The sequence below is a fragment of the Elephantulus edwardii genome, unplaced genomic scaffold, assembly GCF_000299155.1.
Source record: "Elephantulus edwardii isolate Elephantulus edwardi_28Jun2011 unplaced genomic scaffold, EleEdw1.0 scaffold00096, whole genome shotgun sequence".
Classification (NCBI taxonomy): Eukaryota; Metazoa; Chordata; class Mammalia; order Macroscelidea; family Macroscelididae; genus Elephantulus; species Elephantulus edwardii.
Genome location: NW_006399846.1, coordinates 9,818,920 through 9,844,263, shown reverse-complemented (window position 1 = coordinate 9,844,263; position 25,344 = coordinate 9,818,920). Strand labels below are relative to the sequence as shown.

At 36.5% G+C, this 25,344-nt stretch overlaps 1 protein-coding gene across 6 annotated transcripts in view; it reads left to right on the top strand.

The window, feature by feature from the left end:
- ERC1 (ELKS/RAB6-interacting/CAST family member 1) overlaps positions 1-25,344 on the top strand; it is a 536,554-nt gene that overhangs the window by 260,791 nt on the left and 250,419 nt on the right. For 4 of the 6 annotated variants that reach the window (XM_006891318.1, XM_006891319.1, XM_006891317.1 and 1 more), the window contains one exon: positions 3,382-3,513. The exons of the other annotated variants lie outside the window; for them this stretch is intronic. In XM_006891318.1, coding sequence (XP_006891380.1) covers positions 3,382-3,513 — 132 coding nt within the window. The remainder of the gene's footprint in view (positions 1-3,381; positions 3,514-25,344) is intronic. 6 annotated transcript variants of the gene reach the window in all.

Below are 25,344 nucleotides of genomic sequence, written 5' to 3'. Positions count from 1 at the left end.
GTGGTTGCTAGGTGCCGTCAAGTAGAATGTGACTTACAACAACCTTGTGAACAACAGACCTGAACCCTGCCCTATCCTGTGCCATCTCTGTCACACTTGAGCCTATTTCTGCAGTTACTGTGTCAGTCTGTCTCACTGGAGACCCTTCCTCCCTTGCTGCCCGTCCATCTCCAAGAATGATGTCCTTTTCCAAAATTTAGCTTCTCCCAGCATCATGTCCCAAGTACAAGTGATAAAGCCTCACCAACTTTACTTATAAGAAGCCCTCTGGCTGCATTTTTCCTCAGTTGCATCTGTTTCTTCTTTTGGCAGCCCAGGAGATATTTCAGGTCTCCTTTTTTCTGAATCCCATGTCATCATCTTTGTAGTTTTACTTTTTAAGTTTTCTAGAGCACATCCATATTGAATCCTGGAGGAATCTGTAATGTAAGGGTTGTTTTGGTGGTGTTTTTTTAAGCATTTCCATTGTAAGTTTTCAGTTCATTGCTAATTTGCATATGGAATTCTAGATGGGAAATCACTTTTCCTACTGTTTGGCAGGAAGCTCAGGTGTCATAGCCATGCAGTCATGCCACTAACCCAAAGGTGGCGCCTCTGACTTCTCTGTGGGGAAAAAAGATGGGCATTATCCTCCTGTGTGATGGTAGCCTCTTGAAAACCCAGTACTATCCATCCGACTTGGCAGTGAGTTGAGCTGAAGATAGTACTTTGGAAGATAGTACTCTGTCTTTTCGTTTATGTTACCATTAAAAATCCCACCCTTTATTTTACTCCTTTTATAGGTAACCATTTTTTACCTCCAAAATACTTTGCTTTTCATCATTTCTTGTTCCTTGTTGTTGCTGTGTGCTGTTGAGTGAGAATCAAATCATAGTTGACTATAAATCACAGGAGAAGAGATTGCCTATCTTTCTCCTATGGAGCAGCTGGTGGATTTGAACTGCCTGCCTTTGTATTGGCAGCATAACTAGTATGTAAAAAATGTGCTAAAGTTTACGTATTATGCATATGAGTAAAGAAAAATATATTTAATCTTCATTAAGAGGACAAATATAAGAAAGAATAATTATAAATATGACTCAAGTCATATATGGGACTCGAGCATTTCCAAAACTAAAAAGTTCTTGTTTGCTTTTTACCACATAAGAAATTCAAAGTAGGGTTCAATACTAAAAAAGTCTTTGCTTTACCTTAACAGATACCTATTAAGACTCCAGGACCAAAATTGGAACGATGAAAGTGACTAGGAGTGTTAACTGTCTTCTGTGCTCTTATGCCTGCCATGTTAAGTAGAATTTTCTTATAGCAGATGTTTGTACATTTAGTTTTAGACTTTATCTAACCTTTAATTTTATTCCTTATAGTAAAAAGGGTTTTGAAGGCTTTGATATTAGGACTAATAAATTTTTCTTAAATATATGGTCTTACTTATCTGATAGGCTGTGATTTTACCTTTTGTTTCATTGAAAGCATGCACTGCTAAGAAAAAAAAAAAAAAAAAAGAAAGCATGCACTGATGATCTGCATTGTAACAAAGTTCTGATCATTCTCCATCTTGAAGAAAAAAAATAGTTTTACTAATGTTACAAAGCTCTTTTCATGTCATTCAGGAATGCTAGTAAACGTGCTTATTGGCAATAAATTCGTGGGACTTAGTTTTGGAATAAATAATAATTGGAATAACTGATCATCACTGAAATCAAAGATTTAGATTAGGATAGCCAAAGTCATCTGTGTGACATCCAGAAGATAGTTTAAGAAGTAAAAGATATGATAAACTGGACAGAAAACATCATACTTTGCTATTCTCAAAAGTTAATTATTATGGGAAAGTCTGTCGTTCTGCTTGAAACAAAGCAATCTGCATTTAGAATTTCGTGTTACTGAAGTTATTCGTTCATTAGAGGGTTTGCATCGGGAAAAATCACTTTGACCCTGTTTTTATTGGCATCATTCTTTGTCTGTTTAGCATCTGCTTCAGAACCTTCACTGTACTCTGCTGCCCAGGGCAAGCTCACTGGAAACACTATGATTTTGACAAAGAGCATTTTTTAATGTAGCTAAAAATGTCCCTGCATAAAACAGATCCTTATTTATGGTAGTAGATCAAAGACTTTTATAACATTATCTCTGAGAAGAATTTTTTTCTTCCCCCAAAAGGAACATAACCTTCAATATGTGAATAATCTTTTTCCAAATCTTTTCAACTGAGGAAAAAGAAAAATAAAATATTATTTGTAAACTTTTTATTGGGAAAAATATTAAATAATAGGTACTGTTTCTCCCAACTGTGAGAGGGGAGAAAAAGAATCTGACTTGACTTTGGCAATTTGGAAGTTTTCTGTTCTTGAGGACAAAATTGTCAGAAGATCTTTGCTGCACTGTCCTTATAAAAATGAAATGCAGTATAATTAAAGAAATATTGCATACATACAGGACAAAAATAATTTTTTATCTTTTACTGATAAAAAAATTTAAAAGTTTGCAAATAATTTAACAATCCTTCTTCTTTTATATATTAGGTTATCTTTATTTTTAATCTTCATGTTTTATAATTTAAAGAGGAAGTGTTTATAATAATCCACTTAATCCAGTTCTCCATCCTGCTTGAACTTGCCTTCATTTATCACTCTTGTTTAAGATTGGTCCTATCTTACATGATCTTAAAGTTCTTTATGATTTTGTCTTTTCTGATGGACATCCATATTTACTACACCAGTCATTACTTTTTAAACTTACATGAAGACTATCAAGACTAATGAGAATTACTTAGTTAACTAAGTTGTATTTCTTTAGTGAGACTGGTCACTAGAATCTCTTTACTATTTTCACTTTTCTTGTATTTGCCTATGGGAGACCTCATTTTCTTGAATCATTAGGACATATACTGCCTTCTATTTCATTTCTTTTTTTAAAAAGAAATCCCCAGAATTGGTCTATATGAAGATTATGGTTGAAAAGAACATGCTGTTTACTTAACTTGGTCATCTGGACTTAACCTTTCAGGGAGAGAGAATGTTACAGTTTTCACTTTAATTACTTAGATTTCATCAAAACTGACTTAAGACCCAATTAAGAAAGCTGCCAGGAACACATTTATGGTTTTAACTAATCAAGCGCTTGCTTCTTTCGCTGTCTAACACAACCAACTTTATTCTCTCCATCACAAGTTTGTCTTGCTTAACTAACTTGACCCTTTGCTCTTCATAGTATACTTCTTCAACCTTTTTTATGCCTTCTCTTGCCTCGTTTTATTCTTGCCTCTATGAGGGTATCTTTTTGACCTTTATTTACTTCTGTGAGGGAAGAGCCGCTTCTTGATAAATAGACTCTCCTTGTATTAAATTAGTCTACTTCACCCAGTCTTCCATCATTTTCCAGGACAGTCTCCGTAAGAAGGATGACAGGATTGAAGAGCTGGAAGAAGCACTAAGAGAAAGTGTACAGATAACTGCAGAGCGGGAAATGGTGCTAGCGCAAGAGGAATCAGCCAGGACCAATGCTGAAAAACAGGTCTGCGATTTTATATAGTCTTTGCTGATGCTGCTGGGTAAACAGAAGGTAAAACCAAATCGATGTAGTTTAGAAAACTGTACATAGTAGATGCTGATAGGATTTCATAGGCACTTCTGTCAAGTGCAGATATTTAGACTTAAAACAATGGAAATGTAATTTGATAGTCTTAAAATATACTACGGTAAGGAGCCGCAACTACAATCCGAGAGGCGCACGGTTCGAACCCACCAGATGCTCTGCCGAGGAAGGAGGGACAATCTCCTCCTGTACCAGTCAGATCTGATTTGATGGTACACTCACACAAAAATAATAAAATTTAAAAAAAAATATACTACAAGAAATGACTTATGTTACAAAAGTTCTCTCCATTAAGGGCGAGTGTCTGAAATATTTAGGTCAATTATCCTCATATTTATGATGAGATGGTATAGAATTAACTGCTTGTTACAAGATTGGGCTCTGCTTTTAAATTCAGTGAGAAAACACAAACATTCCTGACTCAAAGATGTTAATTTCTACTACTGGCAAATAGTTTGCTTATTTACTTTTATAACCTGCCTTGCTCAAAAGAGCATTTAAGAATATATAACAAGTTAAACTTAATAGTAAAGATGAAGGGCGTAGATATCATCACACCGGAGAGTCCTAGGTCAGCATGCTGTAACTTTGAGATGTTTTCCAAGAGTTCAAGTATTTTTATTTGTTATGTTTGTTTTATATTTTTCCTGCTTTTGTTTTTTAACTGGGGAGCTCAGATGGTATAGTGTGTAGGGAGTTGTGTTCCTAGTCCCAAGGTGATACTTCTTTAATGGTTCAAATTCATCAGTCTCTCCAAGGGAAAAAGATGGACGGTCTCCCCTCGTATAACTTAAAGGCAGAATAATTAAGAATGAAAGATGTGAGTAGGGAAAACATTGTTTTACGATTAAAAGCTGTAGTATTCATTTTAACAGTGTGATTTGAGTTTTTGGTTTTTTTTTTTTTTTAACTATTTCATTCCCGGGTGGCACAGCTAATCATTAGCCAATATTCAAGAGATTGATTGTTCAAATCCACACAGAGGTATCATACAATTTCTATCTGGCAGAGATAGTCTAGTGGTTAAGAAGCTGCACTGCAATCCCCAAAGCACATAGTTAGAATCCGCCAGATGCTCACCTGGAGAAGGATGGGCAATCTCCTCCACTGAACTAACTGCCTCTGAAACCCTACAGGAGGGTCAACTATGGGTCGATTCTGAGTCAAACAACAAGAGCAACATTTCATAAAAAGGTTAATGAGATTTTGGTTTTGCAGTGACATTTTTTCCTCCTTTTTAGATAAATATAAATGGTCAACAGGTAATGGAAATTTAAAAAGCCTCAGTGAGAGTAGCAGAATCTCAGAAAATTCTCCTGATTAGATCTTCGGTGCTAATTTTAAGTTAAATATTAAGATAGGTCCATTTTCCAATCAGACAATGACACAAGGCCTCCTCTTCACAGTCAGGTTAGATGAAAATGCATGATTTCTTTAATGTCAAATATAGAAAGGCAAACTAACATTTAATAGCAAAACTAGAGAAAACTGACCTTTTTTTTCTTTTAATATCTTCTTTATACAGAGTTACATTGAGTTTGGGGTTGGGAGGGCTTGAGAGAAGGGAAGAGAGCATCCATTGTTATAGGGTCGAAAGGCATTTCCATGTCTCTTAACTTCACCTTCTCTATATTCTTTCTTTTATTTGCAAAAGATTCTTCCTTTCTCTCATCACCTTCCTATCATTTTTTGTAGAGATTTCCTTCTGCTTTGGTGTCCTTAGAGATATGTCTCATACATCAAAAATTTTATAGAGATTTGGCAATTAAAATAGATTATGTCTTTAGGGTATATAAACTGCTATTATGTGGGTTGTTGTGTGTATGTGTTTAGCTGTTGTGTGAACTGATTATAATTTGCTTTTAAATACATGCTTTCCCCCATCTCTCTTGCTCATTTTTTTATCTTTTTTTTATTTATTCACTGCCTATCTGAAGTTGATCAGTGAACTATTACATGAGACCAGGCCTTTTGGGTTTTAAGAAGTTTTAGATTTTTTTTTTAAATTTTATTTTATTATTTTTGTGTGCGTGTACCGTCAAATCAGATCTGACTGGTACAGGAGGAGATTGTCCCTCCTTCCCCGGCAGAGCATTTAGTGGATTTGAACTGTGCGCCTCTGGGATTGTAGTTGCAGCTCCTTGCCACTAGGCCACCAGAGCTCCCCAGAAGTTTTAGATTTGAAGGAACTGCTTTTATGTTTGTATTGTTGAGACCTTATATATTCTGTCCTGTTCATCCATTATTCTTACGTCTCTGCATTTTTTCTTCTTGTTGTTTTTGAGTCTGAACCGACCCATAGCTGACTCCTCCAGCAGGTTTTCAGAGGCAAGTAATCCCATAGGAGGAGACTAGATTTTTGTTGTTGTTTTCTTAACCCCACTGTTAATTTTAATTATGTGAATGACTTAACATGCACTGAGGTATCTACAAAGATTACTTGGAAATATCTGAAAACGGTGACTTTTTAACTCATCTCATTGTTACAGAGTCAGAACAGAATCGTAGTTGAGCCTCTGGCAGGTTTTTAGAAGCTGGACATTGCATGGGAGATGAGTGCTCAGTTCTCTCCCACAAAGCAGCTAGAGGGTTTGAACTGCTTGCCTTTGTGTGGCAGCACACCAGGGACATTATTTTTATAATCATGTCTTGTCTTAAAATTATGTATCTCTTGTTTAAATTTAGCCTGGGGGGAGGGGGTGGAAACCAACAACATTGTTCCCTCTCTTAGCAGTCAGATATTAGCATCTCTTGATTTCTTAAAGAGCTGAGTAGAATTGTATAGGAAACGTTAGTTTTATTTAAATAAGACACAGAACTTTCTAAAGTTTGAGCAAGGAAATATTCCAGAAAGGAGCTCATTTCTTGAAGCTTTTCCCACATTTCTATAGGATTCACTCTCAGCTTCTTTATTCTGGGTACATGCTGCTTCAGACTGAAACTATGCCAAAAATTTTTAAAAACTGCAGAATGATCCAGTGAAAGAAGATGTTCTTGAACCTGTGTTTGCAAATGAAGAGATGGAAATGGTTAATTATCATGAGCTACTTGACTTTAGTTTTGTTTCTTTCTACATAGAGATTCATTCTCAGAAATATTTCTTGCTTACACTTTGGCAGATTTTTTGTTTTGTTGAATGAGAGAGGCCATTTTTTAAAATTAGTATAAAGTAAAATTTTTTTTTTATTTTTATTTTTGTACTAGTTTATTTACAAAATTTGAATACATTGTTTTTCACAACAGATTCTTCCCATTCCCTTCACCTCTCCCACACACCAAACTGTATGACCTCATGATTAATCCTCCCCCGCCACACATCCTCACTCCTTTGTTCCCACTCTCCCCTCCCTTGGATCCTCATATTCATTCTACAATAATGGCTTTACACAGTATTTGTCCTTATGACTGAGTTAGATCACTCAACATAATGCTCTCCAGTCTCTCCCAAGTCAGGTAATAATGTACAAAACCATTGTTCCTGTGAGCTGCGTAGTATTCCATTGTGTGAATGAACAGTAATTTCTCAATCCATTCAATTGTAGTTGGACATTTGGGCCATTTCCATGTTCTTGAGACTGGGAACAAACATTTGGCAATACTAGTTCAGACAAGAGTCTCATAATGGAAGTTTACAGAATACTCTTGGGCCTCTATAAGAAAAAGACTGATAGCCCAATTAAAAAATGGCCAAAAGACATGGAAAGAATTTTCACAGAAGAAGATATTCGAATGTAAAATTTATACCTTACAAAGTATCAGAATTATTATGAGATAGAGAAGCAGGCATCTTAATTAGTGGGGCTGCTCTGATATCAAAAGACTTTTTAAATGCTAGGGTGTTTGTTCCCCCTTCTTGTTCTTGAAACAAAAATGTTTCAAATACTCTTGCTAGTAGTTTTCATGAGTAAAACTCTTTTTTTGCGATGCTTTTGCCACTCGGTTGCCTATGGGTGAGGAGTTGAGCTGCAAGCCTGAAGGCACTTGGTTTAGATTCAGCAGCTGCTCTGCAGCACACAGATGAGCAAGCTCCTCCCTTGTGATTTACAACCTCATGCAATTAAAACCTGCTGGAGCATAACATTCGCCAGTAGATCCACTAGATCTACCGACTACAGGTTTGAATAAATGCCTATAATTAGACTCTTTTTGTGTGTGTCTTAGTAACTCATCTAACACATTGCTGTCAAGTCAGAAACAACTCATAAATGACCCTCCAGCAGTTTTTTGGAGGCTGTTAATCACAGGGGAGGAGAGGACCCATCTTTGTCCTGAGAGCTACAGGTGGATTCAGATTGCCAGACAGACAACAGTTTTGGGTTACCACCACAATTCCCTGTGAACTAGGCCATCAGAGGTCCCTGTGCCTTTCCCAAAGAATTTTATTTTTTTAGTGCTTTGAGGAATAATAAATGTGTATCTTCTCAAGATGATAGACGTTTACACATAAAAGTTCTGATTTTTATTTTAAAAGCATCATTTTTAATAATGAAACTCAGAATTCCCATTGTGCCATTATTTGCCTCTAATGTTGAGTGTAAATTCCTGACCTACATTTATCCATGATTTTCTAGATAATCACAAATTAGTGAATATTTTAAAGAATTGTATCTTCTTTTTAAGTCTTTATTAGTTTTTTGTGGACTATAAATCTCTCCTGTCATTTCTATGGCTGTTATCAACATGATATTCAAGACTTTAATATAGAGCAGTTGCCACTGCTAAAGCCATGTTAGTAGCTAGGTAGACTCTAGAATACCATGTGTGCTAATAAAGCTATAATTACAGTTTCAATCCTTTCCATTGTCTTCTACTGCCAGAGGTGACAAGTTTATTCTTTCATCTAAATGAACCTAAATCTGTATTGGTTTGAATATTTACAGTAACCTTTGTCTCCTTTGTTTTTTAAAAATTTTTATTAAATAACATAAAACTTAGATAATAACAATGACTCTGTATTTGTGCTGCCTGTCATTTTACAAACATTCATTGAATACCTTGCTTTTTTTTTTTCAGGCTTCAGATAACTATATTGGTTTTACAAGTGCCATGATAGAAATCAGAATAAAACACTTTGGGAAGAGATAAGAGAGAGGGGCATGTAATCCTCGTTGGAGAGATCTGTAGGGAACATCTTGAAAGATATGGCTGATGCTTGAGCTGACTCTTAGAAAGAAAACATTATGTAGAGAAAAGGTGAAAGATACTCCCTGTATTCCATGTAACATTTCACCATATTCCATGTAGCATAACCAGTAGACATAAACTCTAGGTGCATTTAGGGATTGTAAATGGTAGTTTGCAGCTGTATGCAGAATACTTATATAAATGGTAGTAAGTGAGTGAAGAATAGAGTGAGAGAGCAGTCAGAGCATGCTTAAGAATGTTCTGTCTTACCTTTTCTCCTCTGATTAAGGAAATAGAGAAACATGGAAGAATGTTAAGCAGAGAAGGATGTTTGCACATTATTTTTTAAAATTTTATTTTTTGCTGGATTATATACAAAGTTCATAAAAATTCATATACATTGTTTTTCACAGCAGACATTTATTTTCTCTTTACCATCCCTTCCTCCACCTTGCACATTATTTTTTTGTACATTTATTTGCTTATTCAACAAATCTAATGAGTCCACTGATGATCCTAAATATATATTGTGGTTGGTAGAAGCTGTTGAGTCATGTATGACTCACAGTGACACTGTGAACAATCTGAGCCTTGCCTTACCCTGCACTGTCCTCAGTTTAAAGACTGAAGTGCCTCTGAGGTAAACCATGGTATTCCACTTGCTTCCTATGCATCTGAAAGTTGGACTGTGAAAAAGGATGGCAGAAGAATCAAAGCCTTTGCGTTGTGTTGGAGGAGAGTACTAAATACCCCTGGACTGTCAAAAAGAACGAACAAGTCTATCCTAGAGGAAGTACAATCAGGGTGCTCCTTAGAGGCAAGGATGGTGGAACATGGTCTCGATACTCTGGGCACATCATCAGAATGGACCGGGGTTTGGAAAAAACCCATCATGCTAGGAAGGGAGAGGGTCAGAGAAAATGAGAAACGTTCTCAATGAGGTGGATTGACACAGTGACTGTAATAATGGACTCCAGCTGGATAGTAACAAGCAAAGCAGTTGTAGTTTCTCTACAAAGAGAGACTACAAAGCTTATAGTTCAGAGAGAGACAAAGACACTAAAAGTTAAATGGTTAATTAAAGAAGTTTTCTTTAATATCTAAATGAATAGTTAAACTGCTATTCAGAGAAATGCTGTAGACGAAAATACCAGATTTTCTGCAGTGGTGATAATAGAGATGGAATATTTGGGCATAAATGTGTTAGTTAATAAGATTACATGTGGAAAATAAGTGAGAGGGATTTAAGGAGACTGACCCTAGGTTTTTTAGAATGAAAAGCTAAGTGTGTTATTGCTATTTATTCAACTGTGGTGAATCTTGATAAACAGGCATTTAAGTAAGGGTAGGGATTTTTTTTATGTTTTATTTGAGATACCTAAGACATCTTAAAAATGAAAATGTCAGTGAGGCAGTTGGGTACACGTATTGGGCAGGTAGAAGACAGAAGAGTGCTCTGAGCTAAAAATATAAATGTGAGAGATAGTGTTATTGCTCTTGTTGATTGACATCAGGTCGAAAACAACTCATAGCAACCCTATAAACTGAAGACTTGAAGCCTTTCTATAATTATCATTTCTCAAAGTTCACAGATTTTCCAGAGGCATGTTGTTTAGGAAGTGGATGCCACTCCTGCTTCCAAACCTGTCTTAAGCTGGAAGCTCCACCAAACACTGTCCACCATGGGTAATTGTAGCATTTGACACCCCAATGACACAAGGCAACCCCAGGTTACCTCAGTACAGCAAATTGACAGAAGAGTCCTGTACCACTTAGAAGAATGTCCGTCCAAAATATAACAACCAACTTTTAAATAAAAAGGCCCTCTCCAGGGCCTTGTTGACTCTAAACAAGAGGCTTAAATACAAAACAACCAATATAATATGTTGTTGTTGTTGTTAAGTGCCATTGAGTCGTCTTCAAGCTATAGTGACCCTATGTACAGCAGCTCTGAAACCGTTAGCATTAGTTGACTATTTTTCTTCCCTTTTAATTTTGTGCCAGCCATTTACAAATGCACATATATAAAGTGTTTATTCTGTTTTTTTATGGACTAAATTTTAATGTTCAAGCTGGATTAAGAAAATGCTATGGCACAAAGGATATCATTGCTTCTGTCAAATGGATCTTGGTTGAACACAGAGAAGACAAAAAAATGTTTATTTTTGTGTTATTGGGTATGACTGTGTGCATCAAAACAAATCATGGATAATATGAGAAGAATGGGAATCCTAGACCTCTCAGTTGCCTGGTTTAAAATCAAGAAAGTTGTGTCAGGGCTCTGTCCTTTCTTCATACTTATTCAGTCTATTTACTGAGCAAATCATGCAAGGAGCTGGACTCTATGAAGAAGAATGTGGCATCAGGATCAGAAGAAGACTCACCATCGACGTGCATTATTCAAATGACACAACCTTGCTTGCTGAAAGTGAGAAGGACCTGAAACATATAGAAGTCTAATGACTACAGCTTTCAATATAGATTCATATATTTTAGATGTCATGTATATTTATTTTTTTATATTTCACTATCAAGAAAAATAAAAGTCCTTACCACTGGACTAATAACATTATGATAGATGGAGAAAAGATTGAAGTTGTTTTACTTGGATCTGCAGTCAACACTCTTGGTAGCAGCAGTCAAGAAATCAAAAGATGTATTGCATTGGGTAAACCTGCTATCAAGGATCTCTCTAAAGTTCTAAAGAGCAAAGATGTTCTTTAAGGACTAAGGTGCACCTGATCAGAGCCTTGATCTTTTCACTTGCTACATATGAATCTGAGAGTTGGACAGTGAATAAGGCAGACAGAAGAATCAGTGCCTTTGAATTGGAGTGTTAGGAAAAAAATATTGAAGATCATATGGGCTGCCAAAAGAACATAGAAGTCTGTCACAAAAAAAGTGCAACTAGAGTGCACCTCAGAGGCAAGAATGTTGAAACTTCATCTCACTTGTTTTGATTGTATTTTCTGGAGGACCAGGCCTTAGTGACATCATGCTGGGCTCCATGAAAAAGAGACGGATTGATACAGTGACTACCGTAGTTGGCTTGAACATGATGTAGATCGTATAGTGTGGGACAGGATAATCAGATCTCTTGTTCATAGTCTCCAGTCTCTATGAGTCTAGTCAACTCGGCAACACTTGACAACAGCAGCAACACAAAATTTTAGTGACTCCTTGACTGTGTGAAGTTTGTAGCATCCTATTCTTAATTCCAATTACAAGACTCAGTTCATTGATTATTTACATACACCTGCTAGTTAAAAGATAAATCTTAATAATATTTTTTAAAAATTAAGCAACAAAATCTTAAATACATTTACTGTTTCCTGAACTACAAATGAGAATTGGCACACATTGTATCCTTTCTCAGCAAACTGAAGAATGGTTTGCATTTCTTAAATTACTTGTTTATGCGAAGTAGTCTCTTCATCCTTACCTTAGCCTCTTCTCCAAACACATCCTACTCCTCCATCCATGAAGCCTCCTACCTCCCCTTCTGAGGTGTGTGTCCTTCCTATGTTTTTTCAACTGCCTCCTAGTCTCATCCCTATTATTCATTTTACTTTCTATCTTTAAAAACAATCCATTTCTCTCTCCTTTCATAGAGTGAAACCTCCTTGAGATTGGAGACTGTCTTGTTTTCTGTCGTATCCTTCGTATACCTTGATCATGTTTTATTAGATGCCCTCAAGTTGACTAAAACTTAGCTTGACCCTGTGAACGACAGATCTGAGCCATTTCCTTCTCCTGCACCATCCTCACAATCTGTCATGTGCAAAGCCCATTCTGATAGTTACATTGTGATACACCTTGAATATAGTGACATTCAGTTAATATGTGTTGATTATAGAAAGGATTAAATGAGTAAAATTTTATTTTGTACTGTTGGTTTTGCATCTAGTTATTTACTGAACTGGATACTTAGTTACTTTTTACAGTAGCTGTGAAAATAACGCTTTTTATGTTTATATTCATTTTAACCTTAAGGTTAGTTTATACTGACTTATGACTTTGCACTTGATTTGACAATGCTCTGTCATTCTGAACAGGAAAAAAAAAAAATAGAAAGATTATAGATTAGAAAGATTAGATACTATCTACTTGAAAATCACTTGCATTCCTTTAGTTCTTGAAAAGTGCACTGTAGCCAGAATGGAAAAAATAACATTTAGAAATGATTGTCCCTGGCATATCCTTCAGTGAGAGGATAGAGACTTAGATCTCATAAAATGAATAGGTCTCAGATAATGAGTGAATAGTACTCTAGCCCCACTCTTGCTCAGGGTTTCAGTAGTGGGAGCTGGCTAAAAGTCTTCAGCTCTGAAATAACGAGGTGCTGTCTTCCATAAAAGTATTTAATAATCCAAAATGTTCTACTAGTCAGGTTTAAACTGTTGTCAAATGACCATATAAATCTTTTTTAGCCTGCTTCATTTTCTTTTGGGGGCTTTAAAATACTAATTGTCTTTGGTAAATATGTAATTTTTTTTTTCAATACTTATTTTATCTACTTCCCCACTTTACAATCCTTAAAATTATATTAAAACTGTTTTCTTCTGTAACTGCTGTAATGGCTGGAAATTTATAAATTCATTAGTTTAGAAGAGGTTGCTTAACATACCTTAAATTCTTTTTCTTTCTTTACTTCTCCTTATCACTGTAAACCCATTTCTGTGCCAGTGGTGATGGAGATTCTTGAGATGCGTAGCTAAGCGGTTTCAAAGTGCTGGAGCAGTGTGAAATTGTTAAAAGCTTTTTTTGGAACATAGCTCATTATTATTTCAGAAATGAAAACCCAATTTTTAAAAGTACATGGAATCATTCAGTCATTTGAGAAAACTTAGTTCTAAATGTACATCAACTATGCTTATAAGTGGTTTACAGCTTTCTGCAAAAGTTACTGGGTTTGGTCAGTGACAAGATAGTAGGTACTTTTGTTCAGATATACTTTATTTTTTAAAATTAAATTATATTATAAAACATGAATAAACAGAGAGTGCATTTTTAACATCCCAGGGATTTGCAGTGATGGTTGACAATCATTTTTCTTTTCTTTGCCACTGTGTAATGAGTTCAATATTTAAATTCGAGTTCTGTCAAGAGGAACCTAGTAAGTTTCATTGTAGACTCTTGTTCTAATGTCAGGGAGTTTGAATCTCCTTTGTTATGGTGACTGGTTATGAAATCAGTCACTTGACAGACTCTGAAGTGAGACTACTGGAAATACGTCATGTCTGCCTTCATGGTGACAGCTGGCTACAAAACAAACCCCACCAGAGCCATTCTGCAATCGACAAGGGACATCAAAGGCCAACAGGGCTGCCACTTCAAAGAGAATTCTGCCATCTCTGGCTTGTTGAAAGAAGAAGTTAAATGGCTGAACCCTGCCATAGAAGAAATCTCCATGTTTAGACTTCTCCTTCTTTTGATCTTGGGAAGATGTATGAAATGGAGTTTCAGTTAGAGGAATGATATAGTCTGTAGTAATGACAACCCAATATTATTCTGCATGGCAATCCCCTTACTAATGGGAATTACTGAAATGTGCTCAAATAACAGCAAGCTTAAATCTCTACTGTCTCAGAGAATGAATGTTCCAAAGAGGAGTTGAAATCCCTTAACATTGTTAGCCACCTTAGTATGCATGGGAGGACTCAGGTGGTAAATAAAATGAAACTCTCAGATTGTTTTTCTGTTTCCTCCTGTAATTTTTCTCCCTTTTCAGTAGCATCTTGAAAGTTGATGGTAAGAATGGCTAAGAACTAAAACCGAAAACCATTACCATGGTTAATTTCCATGTTTTAAATTGATATTTATCCATTGTTAAGGAACTTTGTACTCAAATTTGAAACTATTTTGCACTGTTTAAGATTGTATTGATCCAGTTATGCTGGGCACAATTTTGAAATAATTACTTCATCATTATTTTTTTTAATCTTGAGTTTTGATTAAAAACCCCAAATTCTAGCAAGAATATTTAAACAATAACAACAAAAAATCGCAGAAATATTAATTGTTTTCTTTTAGAATACTGATTGATAATCTAAATGGACGTGATAAAGGCACATTTGGTACACTTGAAAAAGAAAATTTAAAACTTTTATGTAATATGGCAGAAAAAAATGGAGAGGGGTTTTGTAACATTTAAGTGGCAAGGTGGAATGTTTGGAATTTAGAAAATTAATTACTTATTTTCTCTTTTAGCCTAAGTATTAAAACTGAAACTTGGATTCTTTTGACCTGATCTACTTCCCTATTTCTCTTAACATGTCTCCTTACTTAAAAGGAAGTTGACAAAAGCTTTAGCACTCTAACATTTGCCAGATGGGGTCAGTAGACAACAACTAAAGGAAATCTGAAGCAACACTACAGCCCCCAGGAAATGTCCACATGCCATGGTACAACCAAAACATCTATATATGCACTAGTACTTTCTATTTGTAGCTCTTAAAAGAATACATTTTCAGCTACCTGTTATTGTTAGAGCTGCTGCTTCTTGAATAACTTTTGCTAAAGTAATAGAGGATTATGATACTCTAGAAGTTCAGCAAGCCTCTGGGCCTATTAATTTAGGCTTTGGGGATTGGGGGGGTTTGTTTGGTTTTATTATTATTGTTATTATTCAAAGGAGCTACATGTATGTTGGCAAAAATTATAAACAAACTACGACAAATTAATTGTATGTTGAAGAAAGCCTTAGCACATCTCAAAGCCGCATCCCAGAGAGGACGCCAGAAGTCTAAAGGCATTCTTAACTGCACTACTGCACTCAGAAGCACTTTCGGAATGTCTGTGGCAGATCTATAACAGATGATATATAGTTTATTTGTAATGAGTTCTTGGGGTGTTTGGCCTTTATGCTCTTATCTCCCACTGAGAAGTTTGATAAACCAAGTTATTGAGGATAAAAGCAGCCATCCAAGATATGGCTGGAGGTGAAGCCATGAGAGCCAGATGGCTTCCCACTGGTTTTATATCCAGTTTCTGTTCTCCTTGGCTGCACCTTCGTGGATGTTTGTGAGGAAACATATTTTCCTGGAGAAATAAGCACAGTAGGATTTATCCGACACAAGAAATCATTTTTGTGTATGGCTTGCTCCAAGTTCTATTTTGCTTCTCAGTTGTCTCTTCCTCTTACTAGACTCTTTTAAAAAATGACTGAAGAGGCAGTAAGGGTAAAGCATCAAAGTACATTGGATCAGAAGTCAAGTGAAAGGGATTTTATTCTTTGTTCTGTGTATTAGCTGTGATTTAAGGCAAATCCTATAATCTCCCTGAGACGCAGTAGCCTCACCTATAAGGAGATTAATAACCCCACAGACATCCACTTAGTACATCATATTGAGATAAGGATATGAGACTATTTCAGTAGCCTATGAAGGCATTATACAAATGTTGAACCATACTGTTACAGGAAAAATACTTCATTGCATTCATTCTCTCTCACGCATCCATACACCAACATAAACACATACTGTATTTTCACAAATTAACTTTGTGTTTCATTACATTTCTTTACTTTTTATATATTGGTATATTTTTTTCTATCCAGTCAACACTGTCTAAAGTTTGTGAGACCAAATAAAAACCAGAAAATGACACTTTAAGTAATTAATGTCTTCTAGGTGAAATCTACCAAATTTTTTTTATCACCTCTCAAAACACAGCTTACAAAAAAAAATAAATTAAAAAAAAAAAACACAGCTTACATTCCTAAACATTAGTATTGCTGGTGTCTTTCTAAAAGCTATTTCTAGACAAATACATGAATTGTGTTGTTGTTACATGCTGTTGAGTCACCTGTGACTTAAAGCAACCCTGGTGCTGAACCTTTCACTATCTTGAGCAAACCTCATTGTCTCTAACACAGCTCCCATTGCCCCAGTCACCAAGTCAATCCATCTCTTCCAGGAGGCTAAATTGTAGAGATACATAGCCTACCTCATGTGGTGGCTAATCAGAAACTTTTGATAAGGTCAAGTAGCTGTAACTTCATTTGCCTTTTTTTTATCCATTTTAAAGGGATTATAATGCAGTTTATACATGAAGTATTTCTCAAATTAACAAAATACCAATTTTGCTTGTATCTAGGTAGTGTTTTACTTTTATATTGACTTGCATACATAATTTGAATACATTGTGTTTCATTCATATTCATTGTTTCACACATTCTTCACATTCTGTTTCATATGATCATTCCTATACATGTGTTTTATATAGGTAACATTTTAATTTTTTTTTTTTTTAAATCATTGCAGTTGAGGAAATTTAAAGTTACCAGGTAACACATCCAGTAAAGTTTTATTCTTATTTGCTAGTTTGACCTTAAAAGTAGGCCCAGCTTCAAAAAGGATGCACTCCACTCCTGGCTGCTCTTTTTTTTTCTTTCTGTTCTTTCTTAATGATATTGAGGGTCCCCAGGATTTTCTCCATTTGAAATTATCAGATTATTTCAATTTAATAAATTTCTTCTCAAGCCAAGATGGTTGATGAAGCCATACAGCACTTACTGTCTTTGTTTTTTTAAAACAACACCTTTTTTCATCAGGGAGAATACATCAATGGTGAAAGTTCAAGAGAAGTCTTTCATTCCACCTTTATGTTTGTTTTCCCCAATTGCTAGTTCTCATAAATTCTAGTGAAATATAAATGACTGACTTTTTATTTTGTTACAGCTAGTTTACTGATGAAATAAGCAAACTATAGGATATAATTAGCCAAATAAATAATTGTTCTGAAAAATATAGGGGTAAGATTCTCCTCCCCCACCCCCGCTCACATTAACCCTCTTTTTTTTTGTTTGTTTGTTCCCTCCTAGTTTATTTACAAAATTCAAATACAAATTTGAACAAATTCTTTCCATTTCTCTCATCCCCCATCAAATTGTACAACCCAACTATTAATTCCCCCTGCCCCCTGCATAACCACATCCCCCTATATCCAGCCAGTAATCCTCTTCCTAAACAACATGTCTCTGGAAACTGTAAACTTTGAAAAATGACGATAGTTACAGAAAAGCTTCAGGTCTTTTTATTCATAGGGTTGTTATGCGTCATGCTTGACTCAGTGGCAGTCAGCAAAAACAATACAATTTCAATCCGTTTTTTTCCCTTACTTTAGTAGTTAGTGTACTGATCAAAAAAATTATTAAAGTAAAATCAGCACTGTGGTAAACAATGGCCCTTTTTAAAGATTAATTTCAACCTTGGTAATACTGGATGGGGAGAGGCATTACAGTCTAGGTGACATTTACTTTTCTTGGAAAATGTAGATTATTTTATTAATGTCTGATTTTCAAGCTCTATTTAGCAGTAATTAATACTTATTATAGGCTTTCTCTTCATAAGCCCTTCAGGTTGATTTCTCAAAAGGAGAAAGAAAGAAAATAGAGGTGAACTGAATTAGAAGTATTTCTTTCACACTGTCTTGCTTCACTTCTTAAATTAATTTTTAGTTGCATCAGAGATGTTACCATAACATAATATTCCTAGAAATGGAAATTTCACCATATTTTATCATAATATTCTTTGAAATGTTGCTATAACATAATCTTAGAAACTGCATTAGAAATTAACAGTTTGCAGCCAATTGATATGAATATATCTCTCCAGTTCAGCCGCCTGGATGAGATGAATTGACCCAGTGACTGGGATAATGGGATTAGGTGTGTCAGAGACAATGAGATTGGCTCAGAATAGGCCAGGGCTGAGAGCTGTTGTATGTAGGGTTGCTATGAGTCACAAGTGACTCAGTGGCACACAACAACAACATAATCCATATGCTTTTCTAGAAGTAGTTTTAGAAAGACAGCAGCATTGCTAATGTTTAAAAATATAAGCTGTATTATGAGAAGTGGTAAAAAAAATGATAAATTTAACCCCAAAGTACAGTAATTATTTAAAGTGTCATTTTCTAGTTTTCCTTTCTTCTCACAAACCTTTGACAGTGTTGACTGGATGGCAAAACAAACGAATAGCCCAAACCCAAAATAAAAAACCAGTATATAAAAAGTAAAGAAATGTAATAAAACTCAAAGTTAATTTGTGGATATACAGTTTCTTCTTTGGTGTTATAGCTGTGACCTCAGCTTATCCTGGGTTCCTTCATAAGGTCTAGGGAGAATGTAATGAAACTAATCAGTTTCCAACTTTAATATCATTGTTGAGTTTAATGGTATTTGTTACCATTATCTCAAGACTCTTTTGGAATTTTTGGTATTTTTCATGAACAATATAAATGTATTATAAACACTAATGTCATATATATATTAGACAGCCCTCGGTATCATAGGGAGTTGAGCTAGAACTGAAAGGCGACATATACCTCTGGTGATTCAAATCCATCAGTAACTCCATGGGAGAAAGAGGGACACTCACCTCCTGTGTGTTTTATAGCTTTGAAAAAACCTTCTGATTCTGTATTAATCAGTTCCAGTACAATGGCAATGAGTTTGGGTTTTTTACATATATTTGAATGGATATTGATAGAAACACTGTGAATTTCAAATTTTATTTACAGTCATTGGGACCAGAGCTCACCCTTCTCACAGAAACGTCTTATAATTAAGTGTCATCGAGTCAACTAAGACTCATAGTGATCGTGAACAAAGGACCTGAACCTATGCCATCCTGACTGTCTCTGAGCCCACTGTTAAACTCACTGTGTCAGTCCGTCTGTCAGTCTATCTCATTGAGGGTCTTCCTCCCCTTTGCTGATTCTCCATCTTTCAAAGCACGATGTCCTTTTCCAAGGACTAGCCCCTCCTAAGAACATGTCCAAAATATGTCAGTTTCTCCACCTTGGCTGGGCCTTTTCCAAGACATACCTGTTTGTTCTTTTGGCAGTCTGTGGGGTTTACAGCCCTCTTCTCCATCCCCACAGTTCAGATACTGATTCTTCTTCTTTTGTCCTTGTTTATTATTCAGCTCTCAGCTGCATAGCAAGTAATTGAAAAGATCATGGTTTGTATCAGGTGCACCTTAGTCTTCAGATATCATTGATTTCAGTGCTTTGGAGACTGACAGCAGACTTTCCCAGTGTAAGACATCTTTTGAAATCCTGGCTCCTTGTGCCAAGCGTATTGATTGTGAGTCCAAGAAAGATGAAATAATTGACAACACCACAACTCAAAGACATCAATACTCCTACTGTCCTCCCTAGTCATTGTCCAACTCTCTGATGCATAACAAGTGATTGCAAAGACCGTGACCTCTATCAGGTGCACCTTAGTCTCCAGGGTGACACCATTGCTCTTCACTACTTTGGAGAGGGCCTTAACAGCAGACTTTCCCCATCACAATATGTCTTTTCATTTCCTGGCTGCTGTGGAGCCAAACAAACTAAAGCTGTGAACAGTCTCAGTCTCTTCACCATCCATCATAATGCTGCCAGTTGGCCCAGTGGTAATAGGGATGGATGTGTTAGGGTGAAGTTGGCACAGGATAGAGCTGTGGTGTTGGCAAAGAGTATTGAATATACCATGGACTGCTAAGAAAACAAACAGGTTCAACCTGGAGAGGGTTAAACCAGGCTGTCCTTGTAGGCAAGGATTCTGAAGCTTAGTCTGACATACTTTGGACATGTTGCAAGGAGGGACCAGGCCTTGGAGAAGGATGTCATTCATGCTTGAGAGGGTGGAGCGACAGTGTAGGATAGGAAGACCCTTTATGAGGTGGATTGATTCGATGACTGGGGTAATTGGGGTGGGTGTGTCAGAGACAGAGTGGCACAGGACAGAGCAGGGTTTAGGGCTGTTGTACATAGGGTCGCTAGGAGTTGCAGGGGACTTGATGGCATATAACAACAACATTCAGGTATTCTCATTACAAGTCTTTTTTTCCCCCATGTTGGTGGAATTTCTGACTCCTTCTTTCTTGCTGATTTTTCTGCATTCATAGATCACGTCTTGCTTCTTTCTCTGGTCAGCTTCAGTTAATATGCATTTTAATACCCACAACTCCTTTACCTTTTTATTTAATCAAATCTCTTGGGTATTTCTTTTATGTTTTTTTGGAAAGGGCCAGAATGCTTATTGTCTATAAGTGGAGAAGAGGTCAAGCTGACACAGAACAGGCTCCTTAAACTGGAATGTCCTTTTCCTTTCCATCTGATGCTAAACAGTCTTAGGAAAACTTTCTCTAGGCATATTCAGGTTTGACTACTAAGATCAGATGTTGTTACTGTGGTTAAGTACTGTTAAGTAGGAACTGACTCATAGCTGACCATCCCACAGGGTTTCAGAGGCAGTAAATCACACAGGAGGAGATTTCCAATCTTTTTCTCATTGAGCAGCTGGGTTTAAACCACAGTTCTTTGGATTGACCTTACAAATCCTTACCACTAAGCTACCTGTCAGGGACCTCTCCAAAATACTTAAGAGCAAGGATGTCACTTTAAGGACTACGAGTCACCTAATTCAAGCCATAGTTTTCTCAGTCACCTGCTATGAATCTGACAGCTGGACAGTGAATAAGGATGACAGAAGAAGAATTGATGCCTTTGAATTGTCGTGTTGAAGAAGTATACTGAATATCCCAGTGACTGCCAGAAGAACAGACATATGTTTTGGGGAAAGTGCAGCCAGAGTGCTCCTTGGAAGCAAAGGTGGTGAAGCTTTGTCTCTCATACTTTGGGCATGATGGCTAAGGAAGCTGTTCCTTGGAAGGAGACATCATGCTTAGAAAGGTGGAAGGTCAGAGAACGAGAGGAAGACTCTTGCAATGAGCTGGATTAACACACTGACTGTAGTTATGTGTGTCAGAGATGCTGAGGAAGGCACAGGAGAGGGCAGGGTTCAAGTCTTTTGTTCATACTCAGTGGCATCTAACAACACTAACACTTAGATCAGAAGGAGCTATGGTGGCGTAGTCAGTAGGGAGTTGCACTGCTAACCCAAGGCTTTGCCTCTCTGGCTGTTCAAATCCACTAGCAGCTCCATGAGAGAAAGATGTGCAGTCTCCTCTGGTGTGATTTCTAGACACACAAACTCAGTGGAAAGTCAGTTGTTGATTCCAATTCCATGGCAGTAAGAGAGCCACTTAAGTTAGGGCCTCATGATATGGCATCCTGCACTTCCTTGCAAAATACTCTTAATAGTTAACAACTACAGATGTATATGTTTTATTAATTATTGATTGATGCCATGGCAATGCATCTGAAAGTTGGACAGTGAATAAGAATAACAGAAGGCTCATTGCCTTTGATTTGTGGTGTTCAAGAAGAGTATTGAACATACTGTATGTCTTGGAGAAGGTACAAACAGAGTGGCCATAATGGCAAAGCTTTGTCTAACATACTTTGGACAGGTTGTTAGAAGGGACTATTCCTTGAAAAGGAACTCTATACTTCTAAAGATGGAGGTTCAGTGAAAGAGAGGAAAGCTCAACCAGATGGACTGACATAGTGACTCCACAGTGGGTTCAAGTATATCAGAGATTATAAGCATGGAGCGGGTTAGCACAGGACTTAGAGCTCTTGTTCACAAGGTCACTATAAGTCATACTCTCCTTGATGGCAAATAACAACATACCTTTTTCCAGACTCAAAATAGGGAACATGTCATACTCTCAAGACATTACATATGGTGCCTAAGACATGGTATGAATTTTTCAAAAATTTTAGAGTTGGAGGAAAAGGAAGAAACGAAAAAATTTTAGATCGAAAATAGAAGCACTTCCCAGAGTGACTTTTAGATCATTTTTTAAAGCTCTCTTTGTCTTAAGTCCTTGTTTTAGTGAAAACGGATAGACTTCTAGATAGTAACAAAGCCGCATTAACTGCTTTTTAAAAGCCAGGCCTCACTTGGCCTATTTGGAATTCTAGGTCTGTCGTATCCAGCTCTATGCCCTCAGAAGTACACTTCAACTCTCTGAACCTGCTTTTTCTTCTGTAAAAATGAAAATAAGGCGAGCTTTGGTGGCCTAGTAGCAAGAAGCTGCACTGCAATCCCGGCAGTGTGCAGTTCAAATCCACCAGATGCTCTGCTGAAGAAGGATGAACAATCTCCTCCTGTACCAGTCAGATCTGATTTGACGGTACACACACACAAATAATAAAAAAAAGGGAAAAATGTAAATAATACTTTCCTTATTAAATTACCAATTTGATCTTCCAGTCCATGTAAAGCACATAGAGCAATGGGTTTAAAATGATTCACATATCTTAGATTGCTGTTTCTTGCTCTGGTGGCCTAGTGGTAGGAATCTGTGCTGCAGTCCCGAAGGCATGTGATTTGAATCCAACAGAGCTGCTCTGTGGGAGAAAGATGGGCAGTCTCCTCCCAGTGTGATTACTGCCTCTGAAAATCCACTGGAGGGTCGGCTATGAATTGGTTCCAACTTAATGGCACAAATAGTTTTAGCTGTTCCATACTCGTAAAATACTCTATGTGTGTCTTGTTAAAGATAAGTATTGCTATGCACATTGATCAAAAGAACATAATGAAATGTAGGGGGAAAGAGATAATAGAAATACTTAAACTATGTCAGAAATGAATATTCATATTCTCTGTGAATTGACTTTGAGAAACATAAACAGCAGTGACTATGAGATAGGTAAATAGCAGTGTTTGTTGAAAGAGATAGTAGTTCTGGTGACCTAGTCCCTAGAAAGTTGGGCTGCTAACCCAAAGGCCGTCCTTCTGTGGTGGTTTAAATCCACAGTCTCTCCTTAAGAGGAAGATAGGCAACAATCTCCCATGAGATTTACAAGCTTGAAAACCTACTGGAAGGTCAACTATGAGTAGATTCCAACTCAACAGCAATGAAGTGAATAATACTCAACTTGAGAATTTGGTAATTTCTTTTAACACAAGTAAAATTTTCTTCCTCTTGAGTCTACTTCTTTTACCCTACAAAGAAAATATAATGAAATTTTCCATAAGGATCTTGAAAATGTCAAAAATCTACTCTTTTTAAAAAAAGTACGGAACTTGAAGGTGTAGACTTTGCCATCACCTGAAGCTCCCTATTGCATTCTTAAGGCAAATGCGTCTGTGGTAAAGTCGTAATTTGTTCCTTTTTTACTCTGGGCAGAGGTTTATTAGCCTGTGATTTAAGCGAACCATCTGGTCCTGCTGGCACTGTCCACTGTCAAGCCCTGTGCTTTCTCCTTAATATGTTACTTGAGGCAGTTAAATTACGTACTTGAATCCCAGCTCTGGCCTGGGCTTTTTGTGTGTGTCTTAAAATATCTGCTTTTGAAAATCTTTTTTGTGACCTGGAGCATATTTTAAAATTGTGACGCAGTTCTTCATTGTTTAGTGTGTGGTTTATATCTTATTCTTCTCAACTTTCCTTACCTTCATTTCTTAGTTGACTGTACTCAGTGCTAGACAATAATTGATATGTGGTAGGCATATAATGGAATACATATCCAAGTGACTCTAGCTGAATATGTTCTCTTGGATCGTACAAAAATAGCAGACAGTGAGCTAATTCAGTTTGACCTCAACTTTTTCACTGGCTCAGTGCCAGAATGCTAATCAGGTGATTAGCTGAAAAATCTTGGTTCGTGGTACTGTTCTTGCCTGAATATGAGAATACTTTAAACTTTTTAGATATCTGTATGATCAGAAGCAGAAATACTTCACATATCTGGCATTCAAATGGATAGGGAAATGAAGCAATCTCTCAAGAAAATCATATTTCACTTATAGCCAAATTCTGAATGAAAGTTTTGAGTGTGAGGTAAAGCATGTCTGCACACATGGCAGCTTGGATGCCAAGAAAATAACTTCCACAGAAACAATTGAAGATGATTGATAAAATATGCATTCATTAATTGGCAAGAAAGTAAGAAATTCACAGGCCAGGAGATAAATTGTCAGAGAATCCAAAGATAAATACCTGATAAACTGGTGAACTTGAACACTGATTTGTGCATGTGTGTGTCTTGGCAAGACAAAAGAAAAAAATCCATAACAACACAATCTGATAGGCAGTCCTCCTGCAAACACACAAAGTTAGAACTTTACAAGCATATATATCCTTAGTTTATGGGTAAATTAGAAAGAAATCTTTATTTCCTTTTCTCAGATGATCACAGGAATACTGTCTCAGACTCGTATGCTGAGTTAAGGAAAATAATTCTTCTCTGAAAATTCACAGTACTAGAGTTCTCATGCATTTATAGTTTCAATGTGCCATTCTTAGTTGTCCCCACCAAAACAAAACAAAACCTCTCTTAAATATAGATATTTAGCTTTAAAACAATCCAGGACTGGTCTTGCTTTTGGGTTGAAGAACAACTTTCAGCTGATGCTTCAAGAATATTTCCACAAAGTACTAAGGAAAATTGGTACCACAGTTGAAATACATAAAATATTATGAGTAATATTTCAAGATGCTAAAGAGTTGAATAGAAGATTTCAGAAGGCAGCACAGGATGACAAAGCAAAATATTACAATGAAATGTGCAAGGAGTTGGAGTCAGAAAATCAGCATATCTTAACCTCAAGGAACTGAAGAACAAATTCAAACCTAATCAAGGATGCTTTTGGCACAATGTTAAATGATCCAGGAAGTATTAAAGGAAGATGGAAGGAATATACTGAGTCACTGTATCGAAAGGAATTGGAAGACACAGAAGAATTTCATGAAACAACATATGAGCAAGAGCCTA